The sequence below is a fragment of the Podarcis vaucheri genome (assembly GCF_965113315.1).
Source record: "Podarcis vaucheri genome assembly, chromosome: 16".
Taxonomy (NCBI): domain Eukaryota; kingdom Metazoa; phylum Chordata; class Lepidosauria; order Squamata; family Lacertidae; genus Podarcis; species Podarcis vaucheri.
Genome location: NC_138754.1, coordinates 13,128,123 through 13,146,035, shown reverse-complemented (window position 1 = coordinate 13,146,035; position 17,913 = coordinate 13,128,123). Strand labels below are relative to the sequence as shown.

The 17,913-nt window shown below is 47.6% G+C and overlaps 2 protein-coding genes across 3 annotated transcripts in view; one reads left to right on the top strand and one right to left on the bottom strand.

The window, feature by feature from the left end:
- The window catches only part of NAA40 (N-alpha-acetyltransferase 40, NatD catalytic subunit), a 15,253-nt gene extending 10,795 nt beyond the window's left edge, over positions 1-4,458 (top strand). The window contains exon 8 of the mRNA XM_082202848.1: positions 523-4,458. Within this exon, the coding sequence (XP_082058974.1) occupies positions 523-664 (142 nt within the window). The 3' untranslated portion in view covers positions 665-4,458. The remainder of the gene's footprint in view (positions 1-522) is intronic.
- Positions 4,171-17,913, bottom strand: LOC309520863 (actin, alpha cardiac muscle 1-like). Of its 2 annotated transcripts, XM_082202822.1 has the most exons (7): positions 17,848-17,913; positions 15,644-15,784; positions 12,057-12,381; positions 10,541-10,702; positions 9,241-9,432; positions 6,915-7,096; positions 4,171-6,242 (listed from the first exon to the last, which is right to left on the bottom strand). In XM_082202822.1, exons 2-7 carry the CDS (start codon positions 15,770-15,772, stop codon positions 6,099-6,101), a joined length of 1,134 nt encoding a protein of 377 aa, XP_082058948.1. In that variant the 5' UTR covers positions 15,773-15,784; positions 17,848-17,913; the 3' UTR covers positions 4,171-6,098. The 2 variants fall into 2 exon arrangements, with proteins under 2 accessions (XP_082058948.1, XP_082058949.1); XM_082202823.1 differs by lacking the exons at positions 15,644-15,784; positions 17,848-17,913 and adding an exon at positions 14,145-14,201.

Here is a 17,913-nt window from a genome sequence, read left to right as displayed (position 1 = left end):
ACTACCAAATAACTCCAGCTTCCCACAAGATATTGTGATGGCCTGGACCAACTTGGAAAGCTTTGAAACAGGACTAGAGCAGTTCATGAAATAAGAGCAATTCATGGAATATAAGGCTATTAGTCACAGTCTTCCCTCCACTGTCAGAGGCAGTATGCCTATGAAAATCTTTTGTTGGGGACCACAAGTGGGGAGAGTTGCTGCTGTTCTCTGATCCTGATCACAGGCTCCCTTTTGGGACATCTGCTTGGCTACTGTAAAACAAGGATCCTGGGCCTTTGGTCTGGTCAGCAGGGCTTTCCTCACATGTTTTCTTTTCTTCTGATGCTGCCCTGTTTCTACAAATAGACTCTTCATGCAATCAGTTGCTTGTGGAGACCACGCCAAGGGGCCAGGCCAGCTCCAGTTGCACAGATGTGGCTGCATTTTAAGCATTGATGCAAATGCCACCTGACACTTTTCTCTATCTCCTCTCCTCCTCCTCCTCCTCCTCCTTCACCACCACCACTTCTGCCCCTGCAGGTTTGAAATCGATGATACTTCACCCAGCATGTCTGGCTGCTGCGGGGATGACTGCTCTTACGAGATCCTCAGCCGGAGAACAAAGTTTGGCGAGAGCCAGCACGCTCACCTGGGTGGTCACTGCGGAGGCTGCTGCCATTGAGGTTGTCCTTCACTCCTGAGAAAGAACCCGGCTCTCTCCACACAACCCTGCCTTTCTCTTTGGTTTCCATTGCCTGATCCTGCCCCCCACCTCCCCACTTCCTCCATTTCTTGGTACACCCCCAAGCCAGGACAAACAAGACTCCTTTATTGCATCCTGAATCCCAGGATGGAAGATCTTCCTCCGTACGGGAGGCTCTGGGAACCAAAGTCATGCCTAAGTCTCAGACCTAGTGCTAGATCTTGCATACTTACAGTCTTGATCCGAAGGCATGAATCTGGGCAGCAGGGTTTGCTTGCTTATTTGTTAAGCTCACGCTGCTACAGTGAAGAAATAGTTAAATCCCCAAGTGAATGGTGGGGATAGCTCTCTTCCTCCAAGCTGAAGAGGTGCAGGGAGTGAGTTTTACAGAATCCTTATTGGAGTAGCAGATCTAGAAACGTGACCTTTCCTCACCTGCATTGATCTGTGCCTCTCCTTTCTTCGGTTGTTACATTGGACTGCTGTTTTGCCACAAAACTGCAATGTGTATCAAATTGGATGTGGTCCCCTGCATGGGCTACCTGGGGAAACCTTGCCTGACTCCATCCTGTTGCTTGGATTTCTCCTGGGTGTATGTTGCAGCCACCTGTTGTTTTTTGGTTGATGGGGGGAGAGGGGAGGGGAGGAGAAAAGATTTGTACAGGTTTTAGAATCATACCCTGATTAATGTTCTGCATTGATCATGCCTGGAGCACTTCCCTTTTGTTTATACGTGGGGGGTGGGGGAAATATTGATGCAGATGTTCTGCTTCTGCAGTTTGCTGCTGGCGAGTCCCATATGGCTGTGTCCTTAGAGGACCTTAGAAGCCAAATCAAGCTATCAGTGACCTACACAGGTGACTTTCTGCGCACAGACAAACCACCTGGAGAAAACTTGCAAGAGTTCGAAGCAATGATATCTGAATTTGCTATTCCTGTGTCCAAAAGGCTGAGTTGAAGGAAGTGTGCAAGAGATTTATTTTTTTCAAATGCTATTAACATTTTTGTTTGTTCAGGGCCTTTCACCCTTTTGGGTCTTTGGGAAACAGGCAGCTCTGGCATTTCTGAATCCTGTGTAGCGGGGTGAGTAACCTGTGGACCTCCAGCTGCTATTGGTTTCCAGCTCCCATCAGCCCCAGCCAGCATGGGCAGTGGTTGGGGAGGATGGGAACTGGAGCCCAAACACCCATTTTGAAAACTATAGGTTCCTCATCCCTGCTGTATATTATGAAGCGAGGATGTTCTGGTTTGGGTTTTTCTTTAAAGATGTTCTTGAATGCCTTGGCTTTGCATTGATGCTTCATCATCAGAAGGGACAGCCTTTGCCTTCAGTTAATTATCTTGAGTTGCCAGCTTTTTAACACCGTGTAGTGTCGTTTTCCCATCTTTATGTCTTGCTGTGCAGAAATGACATCTTACTCCCTTCTTGCCTCAGTGAGGTGTGTTGGTGTGTACAAGCTTCATTTGAGGTGTTGAGAACTGACCAGCCAGGTCCTCCTGCTGTAGCTGTCAATCACTGGCCTGGCCCTGCTCTTCCCACAGGCTTCCTTAGCAATCGAGGCTGCAACATAGCAGCAGTTTTGGGAAGAGAGTGGCTGTTGGTTGCCAGGCAACCGCCAATAGCTTTCATGCGTCCCAAGTTCTGTCGTTGCATGCTGCACCAGGCCCTGCTGACAACTGCCTGGGTTGTATTTCCCAGTGTTGGTCCTCCTCTGTTGTAGCAATGCTGGTGGTGCAAGTGATCCATCCCATAACTCCCCTTTGCTCAAAATGGAGCCTCTTGCACCAGCCGCACAACCTCAGGACCTCACTTCTGTCTCAGGGTGTGCCTCTTTGCCTTTTTCTGGTTCCCTCTGAAGGGGTGCAAAATGGGTGCTCCTACTCTTGAGCCTTTAAATGCCAGAACTTTGGGGTGGCCAGTGTGAGTGCCCCTCCCCCAGATGTTGCTGGACTCCACCTCCCATCAGCCACAGCCAGCATGACCTACAATCAGGGAGGATTATTCAGCAACATCTGGAAAACACCATCCTGGCTTTCCCTGGCCCCAAGCCTCTTTTTTAAGAATTAAAAATTGCCCTGCTACTTGAATTGCATCTTACCAAATGGAGAGATTGCCAGTGGTTTTTCCTCTCTTGGAGATTGGATCGGACCCCCACAAGTTCATACTTAGATTTTTGTAGAAATGCATTGTCTACAGCCAAGGAGTGAGTTGCATGCAGGCTTTTGTGTGTGAGTGTGGATCATTCAGGCTGCAGAATCATTCAGGGCTGGAGCAGCGATGGCCAACGTTGTGAGCATCTGGGGATCAGATTTTCCAAGATTGATCTGCAGGCGGGGTACAAGTGGATCTTACCACTGTGTCTTCTCACTCCTGGCTGCAGAATTGACAGGGACAAGAGTGCCTGCATGGTGAGACAGACAGACAAGCTGCAAGTCTCAGACTGTTTCTTAGTTTGCACCCCTTCTCCCTGGAGAAACTCGCTTTGCTTTCAGTTGTCAGCACTGGGGAAAGGCTCATGGACCAGTGATAACTTGAGAGCATTGCAAGCACTGCTTTCAGTCAGTCTAACAGGCATCTCCCTACCCCCAGCTGGAAGTGATGGAGACTCAGCCAGGAGACGTCTGCATGAGCTTGGTGCCCGTTCTGCAACCTCTCATTTATCAAGGGGCAGTTACAGCTACAGAATAGACAGCAATGTGTCACAGACTCTATGGCAGGGACGAGGAGCATGTGGCCGTCTGGATTTGGTTGGACTCCAACTCCCAAGAGCCCCAGGTATGCGTGGTCACTGGTCAGGGCTGGTGGGAGTTGTAGTCCAGTAACACATGGAGGACCTCAGATCCTGCTGTGAAACGGTTTTGGGATGTGGCACTGCCACTTCTCACCTCCCAGGAAATGTGTGCCTTCTAGATACAAAGTGATGAAAAAGTGAAGTTGTGGCAGTGGGTCCAAATGCCACCTGTGGGGGAGGATAGACCACTCAGGCAGGCTGGGCGCCCTAACTGAAGGGGCGCTCACTTTGCTGGGGGTAGCACACAATTTTGAGCACTTGCTGCTTCCAGAACACTTGGCTCCCCTGCGTGGGTTTGGCATGTCTTTCTCCCATGTGGCAGTCGGAGGCTCTTTAATGCACTCTCCTGTTTATGCAGGAACATGCCGCCCTGGCCTAGGGCAACAAGAGACGCAGAATTCAGCCTTGTGTGGCTGTCTTTAATCTAATCTGCTCCATTGTGAGCAGGACCAAGGCAAAGAGAGCTATTCCGCTCCCCTCTCTTGGATGGGGCATTACTCATCTTAGCACTGTTCCCCCTGAAAGTTTGTGGAGTCAACTTCACTCTTTGGCATGACCATGTCATCCTGGTCTCATGTAATCACCTGTAGCAGGGTGTGGAAACAAATGGGCCTCATTTAACACAAAACAATCCCTTTTTTTGTTTAAAAAACAACCATGTTCCTTAGATAAGCCCCTCTGTTGCTTTTTAAAAAATTATTACCAAGGGAAAAGTTGCTATCGTGTTCATTTTTGTTTTGTTTGATATGCTAGGGACAGTCTCCGAAGCTTCTAGCTCTTTTGGACTTTTTGAACAGTAGATAAGCTAACAGTTCTCTGGATATTACCTCCCCATAGCAAAAATCCATTGATAATTGCAGTTTGCTATATTAACCTTTTGTTTTTGTTACCTTATACGTGGATCTCTTTCTGTATTCCAAAGTATCAAGAAAAGGTGGTTGAGTGTGGCTGACTCTCACTTGTATTTTTATTTTCCCCCCACCCCCAAAAAATCTGGCATGCTTTGTAATATTAAGTTGTAAACTCTGCACTGTATACTTCTATGTATCTAGTGTCCTTTTTGCCCCCTTCATTTGCCCTCTTTATTTTGTGGTTTTTTTGGGGGGTTGTCCCCCCAAATGTTTTTAGAATAATTTTCTATGGTAATTACATTTCTTGGCAAATATTTTCACCAGAATCAAAGGGAACAAGCTGACTTTTTAATTTTGGTATTTGTTTTATTCATATGTTTGAAAATAAACATTTACTTCAGTCTCTAGCTGTGTGTGTTTCTCAAATGTCTCAAGTGTACAAATCCTGGGATGTTTGGAAGCAACCTGGCCCTTCCCCCTACGGTTTTTTAATAAGCGCTCATTAGTTCAACCATCTGAGCAGTTTCCATCCTTTCCCAAGGATAAAAGGCCATTAAAGACCACTTGATTCCTTTATATTCCCCCTTGATCACTGTGATATTCAGGGAAGACTGTTGGTGGCTCAGATGCCCAGCTCAGAAGCTGTGCATTCAGTATTGTGGTCCCAACTCTGTGGAACTCTCAGCTGAAATGAGACAAGCCTTAGCAGGCCAGAAGCTGAATGCGAGTCAACAGTGTGATGCTGCAGCAAAAAAAAGCTAATGCAATTCTAGGCTGCATCAACAGAAGTATAGTGTCCGGATCAAGGGGTGCAATAGTACACTTTATTCTGCCTTGGCCAGAACCCCATCTGGTGTACTGCGTCCAGTTCTAGGCACCACTTAAATGGTTTTCTGCCTGTTGCATCAAGTTTCATGTGCTGTACTAGATACTGTACGATTTTCAGCTGCAGTTTCATTGCTTCCTTTCTTTCTTGTCTTTTAGTGTATTGCAGTTTGAATTCCATAGAATGTAATACACGTATTCCACGTAATGCGGTAAAACGTAATATAAGAAAGCAGGGGAGCAATAAAAATACCTTTGCAAATCAGTACTGTATACATATAGAATGTGATGGATGTACTATCTCCTTTCTTCAACCACAAGGCCACACAATGCCACAGACCACCTGAATGAAGCACGCAGACCACAGTTTGGGAATCCCTGGTGTAGTGGTTCAAGTGTTGGAGCTGGAAGCCAAAGATTCTAATTCCTGGTCAGCCATAAAGCTCATTGCTAGACTAGATGGGCCATTGACCTGATCCAGCAGCGCCCTTCTTATGACTGACCTTTGGTACAAGACCAGCCCATTTGCTGCTTCACCTCAAGCAGGAAAACATCTTGGGCCAGTCTTGTGAATGCCCCAGAAGACACTGAGCCACAGTATTCTACTGTAAAACTGCTTTATTCTTTAAGGTTTCAGGAAGGGGAGAGAAAAGAGGGAGTAATGACAAATACTCAAACTTGAGACACTAGCACCATATGTGGTGGTGCAGAAGGGATGATTCCATGGAAATAAGACCCTGAGGAGCAGAAGAGCCTTCTGCAAATATTTTTTTCCATTATACTCATGAGTAGACCTCTCAGGGCTGGGGTTAGGTGGGCAGTCAAGAGGAGGAATGGCTCTTGCAGTGTGAGCCAGTGGCATAAGCACCACCATGAAATCTGGGAGGAAGGGACAGCAGCTGGAACCTGAAATGGAGAAGCCAGGGAGGGTAATGTAGAGACGTTTTAGAAGCACTTCCTGTGGACAATGGATGGTCCGGCTTCATCATACTCTTGCTTGCTGATCCACATCTGCTGGAAGGTGGAGAGGGAAGCCAAAATGGAGCCGCCGATCCACACAGAGTATTTCCGCTCCGGAGGAGCAATGATCTAAAGGGAGGAAGTGAGAAAGTTAACCAGGGGTGGATGATGCCTTACTAGAGCAGATTACCAAACATTCAAAAAGGAGAGAAATAGTAATCGGGGGAATTTCCAACTTCCCCGATATCTGTTGGGACTCAAACTCTGCCAAGAGTGTAAGGTCTGACAAATTCCTCCATTGCGTTGCTGACAATTTCCCAAAAGGTGGGAGAACCAACAAGGGGATCATCTGGGCACTACAATTTAAGAAGGATGTTGACAAGCTGGAAGGTGTGCAAGAAAGGAGATTCTGACTAAGCATTTGGAAAACCTTTCTGACAGTAAGAGCTGCTCAGCAGTGGAACAGACTCCTACGAGAGGTGGTGGACTCTCCTTCCTTGGAGGTTTCTAAATACAGGGAGAAAACAAGCATGTTCCCTCCTCCTTGTGACAGCCCTTAAGATATTTGAAGATAGCTATCGTATCTCCTCTCAGTCTCCTCTTTTGCTGGCTAAACATACCCAGCTCCTTCAAGTGCTCCTCATAAGGCTTTGTTTCCAGACCCTTGATCATCTTGGTTGCCCTCACACACACACACAAACACCCCAGTAACTTCTGAATCTATCACAGCTTTCCTCTTACCTATCTGTTGGAATAGAATGCCAAATGTTAATAATTCTGCTGTCTATTTGCCAGTCTCACCTTGATCTTCATGGTGCTGGGCGCCAAGGCGGTGATTTCCTTCTGCATACGGTCAGCGATGCCAGGGTACATGGTGGTGCCGCCAGAGAGCACGTTGTTGGCGTACAGGTCCTTACGGATGTCAATGTCACACTTCATGATGGAGTTGTAGGTAGTTTCGTGGATGCCTGCAGACTCCATGCCTGGGTTAAAAAAAAAAAGAGCAAGATTGCAAAATCTGGGGAGCAGGGTATATGGCTAATTTAATGCTAATTGACTATATTTGGCACAAAAGGGTGTATCCTTAAACAGAGGTACATCTTTACCCTGACCTTTGACACCTGAGGTGTGTATTTTCAGGAACCACCTTGTTTTTTGTGATACCAAGTTGCCATAAACTGTTTTTAATGTTGCGTTTTTATCTTTGTCCATGGAGTTTTCTTGGCAGGGATACTGGAGTGGCTTGCCAGTTCCTGCTCCAGGTGGATCACATTTGGTCAAAACTCTCCACTATGACCTGTCCATCCTGGGTGCCCTGTATGTGCCATACATCAGTAGTGATGTATGGAAGTGAGAGCTGGACCATAAAGAAGGCTGATGCTTTTGAATTATGGTGCTGGAGGAGACTCTTGAGAGTCCCATGGACTGCAAGAAGATCAAACCTATCCATTCTTAAGGAAATCAGCCCTGGGTGCTCACTAGAAGGACAGATCCTGAGGCTGAGGCTCCAATACTTTGGCCACATCATGAGAAGAGAAGACTCCCTGGAAAAGACCCTGATGCTGGGAAAGATGGAGGGCACAAGGAGAAGGGGACGACAGAGGACAAGATGGTTGGATAGTGTTCTCGAAGCTACCAGCATGAGTTTGACCAAACTGCGGGAGGCAGTGGAAGACAGGAGTGCCTGGCGTGCTCTGGTCCAGGGGGTGATGAAGAGTCGGACACGACTAAACAACAAAACAATGTTGCGTTTTAAATTGCTGTAAACTGCCCTGGGACCTCAGGGTGAAGGGCTGGCAATTAATGGTAATTCTGCACGTGACAGGCATGGTTGTATTCATTCTGAGAGCCAATCTTGCTCAGCCTTGCATTTAACTACCATGCCTGGTCCCCACAGGCGACAAGTAATTCTGTGCAAGCGAACAGGCTAGTGGAGGAGGGATGGATCAGCCTGGCCTCCACAGCCAGAACAGAAACCGTGGAGGCTGTCAGCAGACGAGAAGCAGAGAGAGCTAGCCTAGTAGAAAACCAACAGGAAAAAGCAATTGCCAAGAGGCTACTAAAAACAACAACGCGCAAAGACCTCCCAGGAAGTGCCTTTATTAGGGCAATTGCTAAGTTGCCTAGTTTTAAGCAAGTTTTATTTTATTTTTTTCCGGCTCCTACGGGCCTTGTGAGCTCCCATTAGGGCTAGAGACAGAACACAGTATCTTCCAGATTTGATTTTAATAAGGTGAAACAGCCCATACTGCTGCTTTGTCATGCTAGTCCCGGGTACATCCTGCAATCTCTTCTGCACCTGGTGCTGCAAGGCCGGAAGGAGTTTGAAGAAAGAATGGCTCGAACATCTTTTAAAGCGAGGAGACCCACAGAGAAGAATCCTTCGCCAAGGGCAAAAGTCAAAGGATTTTGTGATGGCCTCAAGTTACAGCAGCTGCTTAGCAGGAGGTCATGCTTCCCCTTCCATTTAGGAGAAGGAGGATACTATCCTGGAATTTTGCCGCTTCCCTGTCTATTTTTGGGGTAGAAAAAAGAGCATCGAAGAGCCCTGTCCTGGCGCGATCAGCTGTTCCTCTCCACCCGCTGCAAAAGCCTCGGCCCTAATCCGTAAGTGGAATGCGTCTACCTGATACCCCCCTCTCTGGTCAAGGCTGGTATCATCAAGACGCCCACCCTGGGCTCCCTGCACTTCCTGACGTGTGTCAGTAAACGTTTTCGCCATCAGTAAAACCAGTGTGACATTTCTGAGCGGTCTCAAAGGAGAAGACTGACCTTTTTGCCACTGACATGCCTTAACCCCTCACACATCTCTCAATTGCCGCCCCAGCCAGCAAGCCTCTGCTTTGATGACATTTGCAGAAGCTCCCCATCCCTCACCTATGGCTGCAACTGACTTCTCAGGTACTCCAGACCCCTCACTCTTCCAGAACAAAACCACCAGTTGCAGATTACCCTGCCCCACCTATAAGCCCCATGGTTGGGTCAGTCTGTGGGCCCTCCAAATGCTGTTAGACCCCCAACGCCCTTCAGCCACAGCCACCAGAGCCCATGGTCTGGCATAATAGGAGCTGTGGGGCAGCAGTCTCCGCTAGAGAGGTCTCCTGTGCTCCCGCTCTTACTTTCTCACCGATAAACGAGGGTTGGAAGAGGGTCTCTGGGCACCGGAAACGCTCGTTGCCAATGGTGATGACTTGCCCATCAGGCAGCTCGTAGCTCTTCTCCAGGGAGGAGGAGGAAGCAGCGGTGGCCATCTCGTTCTCAAAGTCCAAAGCCACGTAGCCCAGCTTCTCCTTGATGTCACGAACAATCTCCCGTTCAGCTGCGGGGAGGCAGGAAGGATTTGATCCATTAGAGGAAGCCCACAGCTTGGAAGAACTGGTTCTGTCGCTCAGCTGTAGGCTCCATCTGCACTCAAGATTTAAAGCACTATCATACCGCTTTGAACAGTCGTGGCCCCACCACAAAGGACCCTGGGAGCTGCAGTTTGTTATGGGTGCTGAGAAGCGCCAGGAGATTCCTTTTTTATGATTTTTAGTTTTATACATTTCAATAATTTTACAATCATTTTAACATTTCAAAGCTTGACTTCCTTCCCACTCTTCCTGCAGTTCCTTAAATTTATTTTTAATATTTTCGGCATATCCAAATTAACTTAATTTGCTCATTTATTCATGTACTTTAAAGATGTACTCTTATAAAACTGCAAGTTATTACAATAATCCAGCCAATGTTCTTATCTGTTTACAGTTTGTTTGTTTGTTTGTTTGTTTGTTTGTTTGTTTGTTTGTTTCTATAAACCATTTCCATTCTTTTATAAAAAAATTGTTAACCTGTTTTGTTTTCTTTTCCTGGTAAGTTTTGCCATTTCTGCATATTCCGTAAGTTTTTGCATCCGTTCTTCATTTGCTGGGATGAATTCTTCTTTCCATTTTTGGGCAAGTAACATTCTTGCTGCTGTAGTCGCATACATGAATAAATTTCTATACAGTTTGGGTAGTTCTGTCTCTATAGTTCCCAAAAAAGGAAAAGTTCTGGGTTGTTGTTTTTTACAAACATTATTTTAAACATCTTTTTCAATTCATTATATTCTTGTTCCTCTCAGAGAGCTCCAATTCGCAGGGTTCCCTGGGAGGAAGGATTGACTGTTTAAACCACTCTGGGAACTGTAGCTCTGTGAGGGCGATAGGGGTCTCCTAACAACTCTCAGCATCCTTAACAAACTACACCTTCCGGGATTCTTTGGGTGAAACCCTGATTGTTCAAAGCGGTATGATACTGCTCTACAGTATGTGTATAGCACACATGGGGTCAGAGTTAAGGCATTTGTTTTCAAATGGCATGAACAATGCTCTTGGCCGGTGCAGGGAGTAGACTCAAGCAGACACTGGCTAAAGAATTAAAGCGGTACCACGTAGCAGTTCTCTTACCAGTGGTGACAAAGGAATAGCCACGCTCGGTTAGGATCTTCATCAGGTAGTCGGTGAGGTCGCGGCCAGCCAGATCCAAGCGCTGTATGGCATGGGGCAAGGCGTAGCCCTCATAGATGGGGACGTTGTGGGTAACGCCATCTCCAGAATCCAGTACAATTCCTACAGAAGAGGAGACCTGAGTTGGTAGGGAGCTGGAGAGAGAGGAAGCTGCTAGGTGTCCCACAAGACAGCCTCTTGGCTGGGGGCTTTTAGCCTGGCTGGCCTTATGTGGTGAATGCATGCCAGATAGCTGCCAGTTAACATTTGCCACAATACTTTAGAGCAGGGGTTGCCAACCCAGCACCCACACAAGTACCATGGTGTTCCAGCCTCTGAGCTTTCTTGCCCTCCTAGAAAGCAAGGGGTCAAATGTGCCTTCTAAGCAATTTATAAGAAACAAGAGTGGTGGGGTCACCTTGTATATTTTCCCTGGTACTGAGGAATGCTCTATGTTCCTGTTAGACAGAAACAGCAGCATTGTGCATGTGATTGTGTGTAAAATCAATACTGCGTGATCTCCAGAATCAGGACCAGCAGGACATAGCTGGCTTCTCATGTTTGCCAGGGGTGGCGGTCTCTCTAATTTTGTGTTATGGCACACTCTCCATGGCAGCCATTTTGTGTTATGCCCCACCCACGCATAGTAGCTACTGTTTTGTGACTGGCACAAATGAAATGTACCCGCTGGTCCTAAAAGTTTGGCGACCCCTGCCAAAGCATAGAGGTGGGGAACCATTTTTAGTCTGAGGACCTCGTTCCTTTCTGGAGGTCTTGGGGCCAGAGGCAAAAGTAGCCGGAGCAAGGAATGAATGTGAGGAAGAAAGCAAGAGGAGCAACAAATGTAAATTGCTCATTAAACAGCCCACAATCTCCCTGCAAACAAGTCAGGATGAATTAATCATAGAGTTGGAAGGGACACAGAGGGTCATCTCATCCAGCCCTCTCCAATACAGGAATATGCAGCTGTCCCATACGGAAATTGAACCTGCAACCTTGGCATTATCAGCACCATACTCTAACCCAGGGGTCAGCAAACTTTTTCAGTAGGGGGCTGGTCCACTGTCCCTCAGACCTTGTGGGGGGCTGGACTATATTTTGAAGAAGAAAAATGAACGAATTCCTTTGCCCCACAAATAACCCAGAGATGCATTTTAAATAAAAGGATACATTCTACTCATGTAAAAACACACTGATTCCTGGACCATCCGCGGGCCGGATTTAGAAGGTGATTGGGCCAGATCTGGCCCCCGGGCCTTAGTTTGCCTACCCATCCTCTAACCTACCCACTTATTAAGCTACCCAGTGCTTAATAAACAGCTGGTCTGGAAGCAGCTGGCATGTTCATGCCATTCATTAATCCATCGAAAACATGTTTACCCCTGCCTCTTGGTCCCAAGGGGGGGGGGTCAACCAACAATTTTGCTGATTTCGGCCCCCCCACAGCACGCACAGACATGCACACATACACACTTACCAGTGGTACGGCCAGAAGCATAGAGAGAGAGCACTGCCTGAATGGCCACGTACATGGCAGGCACGTTGAAGGTTTCAAACATAATTTGGGTCATCTTCTCCCGGTTGGCTTTGGGGTTGAGGGGGGCCTCGGTGAGCAGGGTGGGGTGCTCCTCAGGGGCCACACGCAGCTCGTTGTAGAAAGTGTGGTGCCATATCTTCTCCATGTCGTCCCAGTTGGTGATGATGCCGTGCTCGATGGGGTATTTCAGGGTCAGGATGCCTCGCTTGCTCTGGGCCTCGTCTCCCACGTAGGAGTCTTTCTGACCCATGCCCACCATGACGCCCTGGAAGCAAGCGAGAGCAGGGACTCAAGAGAGGGTGGTCCTTTAGGGAGAGCTAGACTGTTGCCAAACCAGCCTGTCTTCGGTCCAGCCCTCACCTGTCCTGTCCAGGGGGTGGCTCTGCCTCCTTAGTCTCTGTGTGGCCCCTGTGTGGCCCTTGTAGAATGCAGCAGTGGGGAGAAGGATGGGGGCAAAACCAGAATTAATTGGCTCCATCTGCCATTGGCTCAGCCGCCCAGAGTGGCTGGGGAAACTCAGCCAGATGGGCGGGGTATAAATAATAAATTATTATTATTATTATTATTATTATTATTATTATTATTATTATTATTATTATTATTGGCTCTGGCTCCAGCCACTGTTGGGCTCCCTGCCTTCTAGCCCCAGTGGGTGCTGGTCACCACAGCTAATCCTCCCTAGGCTTTCTGGTGCTTAATTTCAAGCAAAATAAACACAGGTGGGGTTTTTCCGGGGGGGGTAGAAACACTGCCCTCCAATCTGGATTCTGTTCCCCCAATCATCCCCTTAAAGGGAGCAGGGAATGGTGCTTCCTCCTGCCCAAAAGGGTACAGAGCATTCAAGGCCGGCCAAGTCATTTGGGTGCCTTGTCCCTTCTAGGCAATAATAAGGGCTGTGGCTCAGTGGCAGAACACCTGCTTGGCATGCAGAAGGTCCCAGGTTCACTCCCCTGTGGCATCTCCAGGCAGGGCCGGGAGAGACTGCGTGCCTAAAACTCTGGAAAGTTGCTGCCAGCCAGTGAAGACAACTGTTTATATAGGCCAACTGTCTGGCTCTGTAGAAGGCAACTTATTTTGTCTCTATGTTCTTACTGCAATAGCAATTAATTATACAGCTAAGATTAGGATGACAGTAAAAGTTAAATAACTGATAATTTCTTGTCCTTTTTTTTACACTCATATTCAGCTGAGTAACTCCTTGTTACTCAATAATATTGAAATTATTATTGTTAGTTATTGTTGTTATTGTTGGAATTTATACCGCAGCTTTCTACCAAAATACATCTCCCCACGGAACTTTGTACAAAGCAAATCAGGATGTAGGCTCAATAAACATAGTGTCTGAAACTTGAAGCATCCTCTGTGTGTGTGTGTGTGAGAGAGAGAGAGAGGGGGGGGGGAGACCAAACTCCCCAAGTGTCCCTATTTTCCAGGGACAGTCTTGGATTTACAGAAGCTGTCCTGGTTTCTGATTTGATCCCGGAATGTCCAGCTTTTCCTTAGGACGTCCCTATTTTCATTGGATAAATGTTGGAGGGGATGGAGTTATGCAAACCCCAAGCCAAGGAGATAAGTAACTATACAACCTTTAGAAGACATCTGAAGGCAGCCCTGTATAGGGAAGGTTTTTAAAAAAATGTTTAATGTTTTGTTTTTGTTTTTTATATATATTGGATGCCACCAGAGTGGCTGGGGCAACCCTGCCAGACGGGAGGGGTATAAATAATAAAGTTGTTGTTGTTGTTGACTAGGACATCCCTATTTTCCTTGGAGAAATGTTGGAGGACATGACAGGCTCTCTTTCTCCCCTTGCCCTTGACCCTTATGCCCTGGCTCCCAAATGCTCTTTGCCTTCTGAGCTTTGGTCTAGCAGCTGTTTAAGAGCATAACTTCACCTCAGGAGGAAACAGGATCCCATTGGAAAGCCAAGAGGCAAATGATCTCTTAATTGCCTGGGTTGGAATTTGTCAGGGAGACCCCTGCTGTTCTGGGGGTGATCTCCGACAGGCTGCCTGTAAGGTCATATACATGGCTGGTGGTGGAGGACTCCAAAGGGAAGGCCACCCACATCCTTGCTCTCTCCTTAGGCTGTCCCCCTCCAGACCGGTGTGGGGTGGGCGGGTTTGCAAGTGCATTCTGAAGCTTTCTAAAACTGGTGGTGGTGTTTTTCCTACTCAACCGCCCGCACATAATTCAGCTTTTATTAGTTGGTCTGCAATGTATCCTCAAGGGCCACATTCACACGTATATTTAAGGCGCTAAGATACCAAGTTAAGAGTCATGGCACAAGACATAGGCCATAACATCATGTTCGCTGACTGGGAGAAGCTTCTTAAGCAGGGGTCAGCAAACTTTTTCAGCAGGGGGCCAGTCCACTGTCCCTCAGACTTTGTAGGGGGCCAGACTATATTTTGAAGGGGGGGAAATGAACACATTACTATGCCCCACAAATAACCCAGAGATGCATTTTAAATAGAAGCACACTGTCCCTCAGACCTTGTGTGGGGCTGGACTATATTTTGAAGAAGAAAAATGAACTAATTCTGTTGCCCCACAAATAACCCAGAGATGCATTTTAAATAAAAGGACACATTTTACTCATGTAAAAACACACTGATTCCTGGAACGGCCGCGGGCCGGAATGAGAAGACAATTGGGCCAGATTCGGCCCTTGAGCCTTAGTTTGCCTACCCATGTTCTTAAGGGTGCTAAGGAGACCCCTAACCGTGGAGGGAGAACATAGCCATTGTGGTTAGGAGCCATCGCTTGTGTTATCCTCCATGAATTTGCCTAGTCCCCTTTCAAAGCCAGCTAAATTGGGGACTATCGCTGCCTCCTCTGTGGCGTGTGAAACAGCACTTCTTCTTTCTTTCTCCAGAAACTTCACTCCTGCCCTAGGGAGCAGCAGAGACTGCACTGAAGGCAGCACCGCATCACTTTCAAGGGTCACGGCTTCGAGCCCCAAAGAAACCTGGAAGTTCAAGAGTTCTTAGGAGACCCTCTACTATCCTCCTAGAGCTACAATTCCCAGAGCTCCCTGGAAAAGGAGGGTTGGTTGTTAAACCATCCTGGCCAACGATAACATGCTATTGCTGTATGGAAAGGCACAACAATTCCCCACAGTACGTTTTGTAATACAAAAAGATACAGGATTGCAGGGGGAAGTTACGGAACGTGTATTGATTGGATACGAAGCAGTGTGGCTTCCCCAAAACCTTGGCAGGCACAAACACGATTGAAAGCAAGATCGTTTGTATAACCGCCCTGATAACACCATAAGCACAAATCACCATGAATGCCACAATAAGCTACCATTTCCAGAGTGCTTTAACAGCCAATCAGGGAGCTCTGGGAATTGTGGTTCTGCAAGGGGGAAGAGGGTCTCTCCTAACAATTCTTAGCACCCTTCACAAACTGAACTCCCCGGGATTATTGCAGGGAAGTTGTGACTTTAGTGGCAGGGCTCTGCTTTAAATGAATAGTGCAAGTGGGGACCAAACAGAGCCTTGCAGCCACCGCTTCCTTACCTGGTGTCTTGGGCGCCCAACGATGGAGGGGAAGACAGCGCGGGGAGCATCGTCCCCGGCAAAGCCGGCCTTCACCAAGCCGGAGCCGTTGTCACACACCAAGGCAGTTGTCTCCTCGTCATCACACATGGTGCTGGCTCACTAAGGGATGAGAGATGGGTGGCGAGGGTGTTACATTCTGGAAGTGACTCACACTGACCTCATCTCTTTTCTCCCCCTGACAGCAGTCCTTCTGTGCCATATCTATGTGGGGCAAGTGTTGCCAGGTCTAGAGCATCCCATACCCTGAAATTTCAGGACCCAAACTTGAGACCTAATGGCGGGCCATTAAACGGCACATGAAACACGGTCGCTGAGAACACGTAATTCAATTTTTTTTTTAAATTGCAAGGTCTAGCAAATTAGCGAATACATCACTGGTTGGAAATCCCTCTCAGATTCCATCTGATTCCTTTTCTCCTGCGTGAACTTTAGGATTCAGGAAGGGGGAAGGGGTTGTTTGCCCTGGTTTTCCTCCCTCTTGTAGAATAAACTCATAGGGTGTGAACCAACTAAATTCTACTTTGAGTAGACCTATTAAAATCAATGGACCTAAGTTAGAGCTCATCCACACTTCCGCTGGTGTTCTGCCTAGAAAGCATGGGTTGCCCCCAGCCCCACTCATTTCCAAGCAAAAAGCTGCTCTTTAGCGATATATCAGGGAAAACAGCAATCTGGGGGGAATCCGAATTGAAGCTGGGGGTGGGGCAGGGAGGAGCAGCAGGACAAGAGGAAGTGTGGATAAGCTCTTAGCCATGCTGATGAATTTCAATGGATCTACTCTGAGTAGAACTAATACTGGAGACAGCTCATAGAGTTTCCTCTACAATGGTAAAACCCAGAAAAGCTAGAATCAATCTGGATACTTTCCAGTCCGGGACGCAAGCAGATTGCATTTCCAAATAGAAAGCTTCCTCAGCTTTCCGCTTGGCAGAAAGCAAACATTTTAAGCGTACACGCCAGACAGCTGTAGCTGCAATCTGTGGCGGCGGCGGGAGAAAGTTGGTTCCAAATTCTAGACTAGAGCAATGCTGCCTATTCCTGCTGCTGGCAGCTCACCACGGCCATAGGCAGAGGTTTTCCGCTGGGATCCTTTCAACGGGAGATGCCATGCATTGAATGTGAAGAACAGAAGAGCCTGGATGCTGGATCAGGCCAAAGACCCACAAAGTTCAGCATTCTGTTATTGCAGCCAAAGCAGATGCCTTTGGGAAACTCGCAAAGAGGACCCAAGCTCTCTTTCCCTGCTTGCAATTCCCAGGAGTTGGTATTCAGAGACCATTGGCATCCTTCTCCAGTCATTGGTCCAATCCCCTTTTAAAGCCAGCCAAGATGGTGGCCATCACTGTCCCTTGGGGGAGCAAATTCCACAGTTGAACTGCGCGGCATGTGAATAAGTCCTTCCTTTGCCTGCCCCGAATCTGCCAACATTCAGAGTCATGGTGTGGCAATTATGGGATGCCCACGAGTTTAAGTGTGTCTTAAGAGAGGCAGAAAAACATCCCCCTCTACAACTTCTGCCCACCATGCTTAATCATATACACCTCTCAGCCGTATCCTCCCTTAACTTGCATCCCACCCAAAAAAACCTAACTAAAAATGATCATGGGGAAAGATGCTTGGCGTTTTTGTCCTTTTAGTTGCCATTTCCCCAGGTCCGCATTATCCTTTGTAGAGGTGACCATACCTGGCCTGCTATTCCTTTTCACTATGACTGGCAGTGGCTTTCCAGGGGAGGAAGGCACTTAGTTCCGTCACAGAGCATCTGCCTGTCTCAAGGTCTCAAGTCCAATCCCCAGCGTATCCAGGTAAGGCAGGGGGAGACCCCTGTCTGAAACCCTGGAGAACCACTGCCAGGCAGTATGGATGCTTCTGAGACAAATTGACTCAACATAAGGCAGTTTCTGATCTTCCTATAAGCAGTTCTGTCTCACCCAGCCCTGCATACATTCAAAGCATGTTTCTCCACACTTCCAATAAGCTTGGGAACTGTGATTTGTTAAGGGTGCTGGGAATTGTTGCTCTGTGAAGGGGTAGATGACAATTCCCAGGATTCTTTGCAAGGCGGGGAGGAGGAACACGCTTTAAATGTATGCTGTGTACACAGCCGGAGTCTCTGCCCCAAAGAGCTTACAGTCAGTGTCGGCTGCTCTGGGGGTACTCACCAGTTCCTGCAGCAGCCCAGAGAAAGGAAGCAAAGAGCAGTCAGGCTTGGCTCACAGGGTCCAGTC

What these genes read in the sequence shown, in the direction of transcription:
- LOC309520863 (XM_082202822.1), bottom strand. Translation starts at nt 15,772, where the DNA reads ATGTGTGATGACGAGGAGACAACTGCCTTGGTGTGTGACAACGGCTCC. An exon ending in TTGGGCGCCCAAGACACCAG is followed by an intron (nt 12,382 to 15,643) that starts GTAAGGAAGCGG and finishes GCTTGCTTCCAG; the next exon opens with GGCGTCATGGTGGGCATGGG. An exon ending in CTTCCAACCCTCGTTTATCG is followed by an intron (nt 7,097 to 9,240) that starts GTGAGAAAGTAA and finishes TTTTTAACCCAG; the next exon opens with GCATGGAGTCTGCAGGCATC.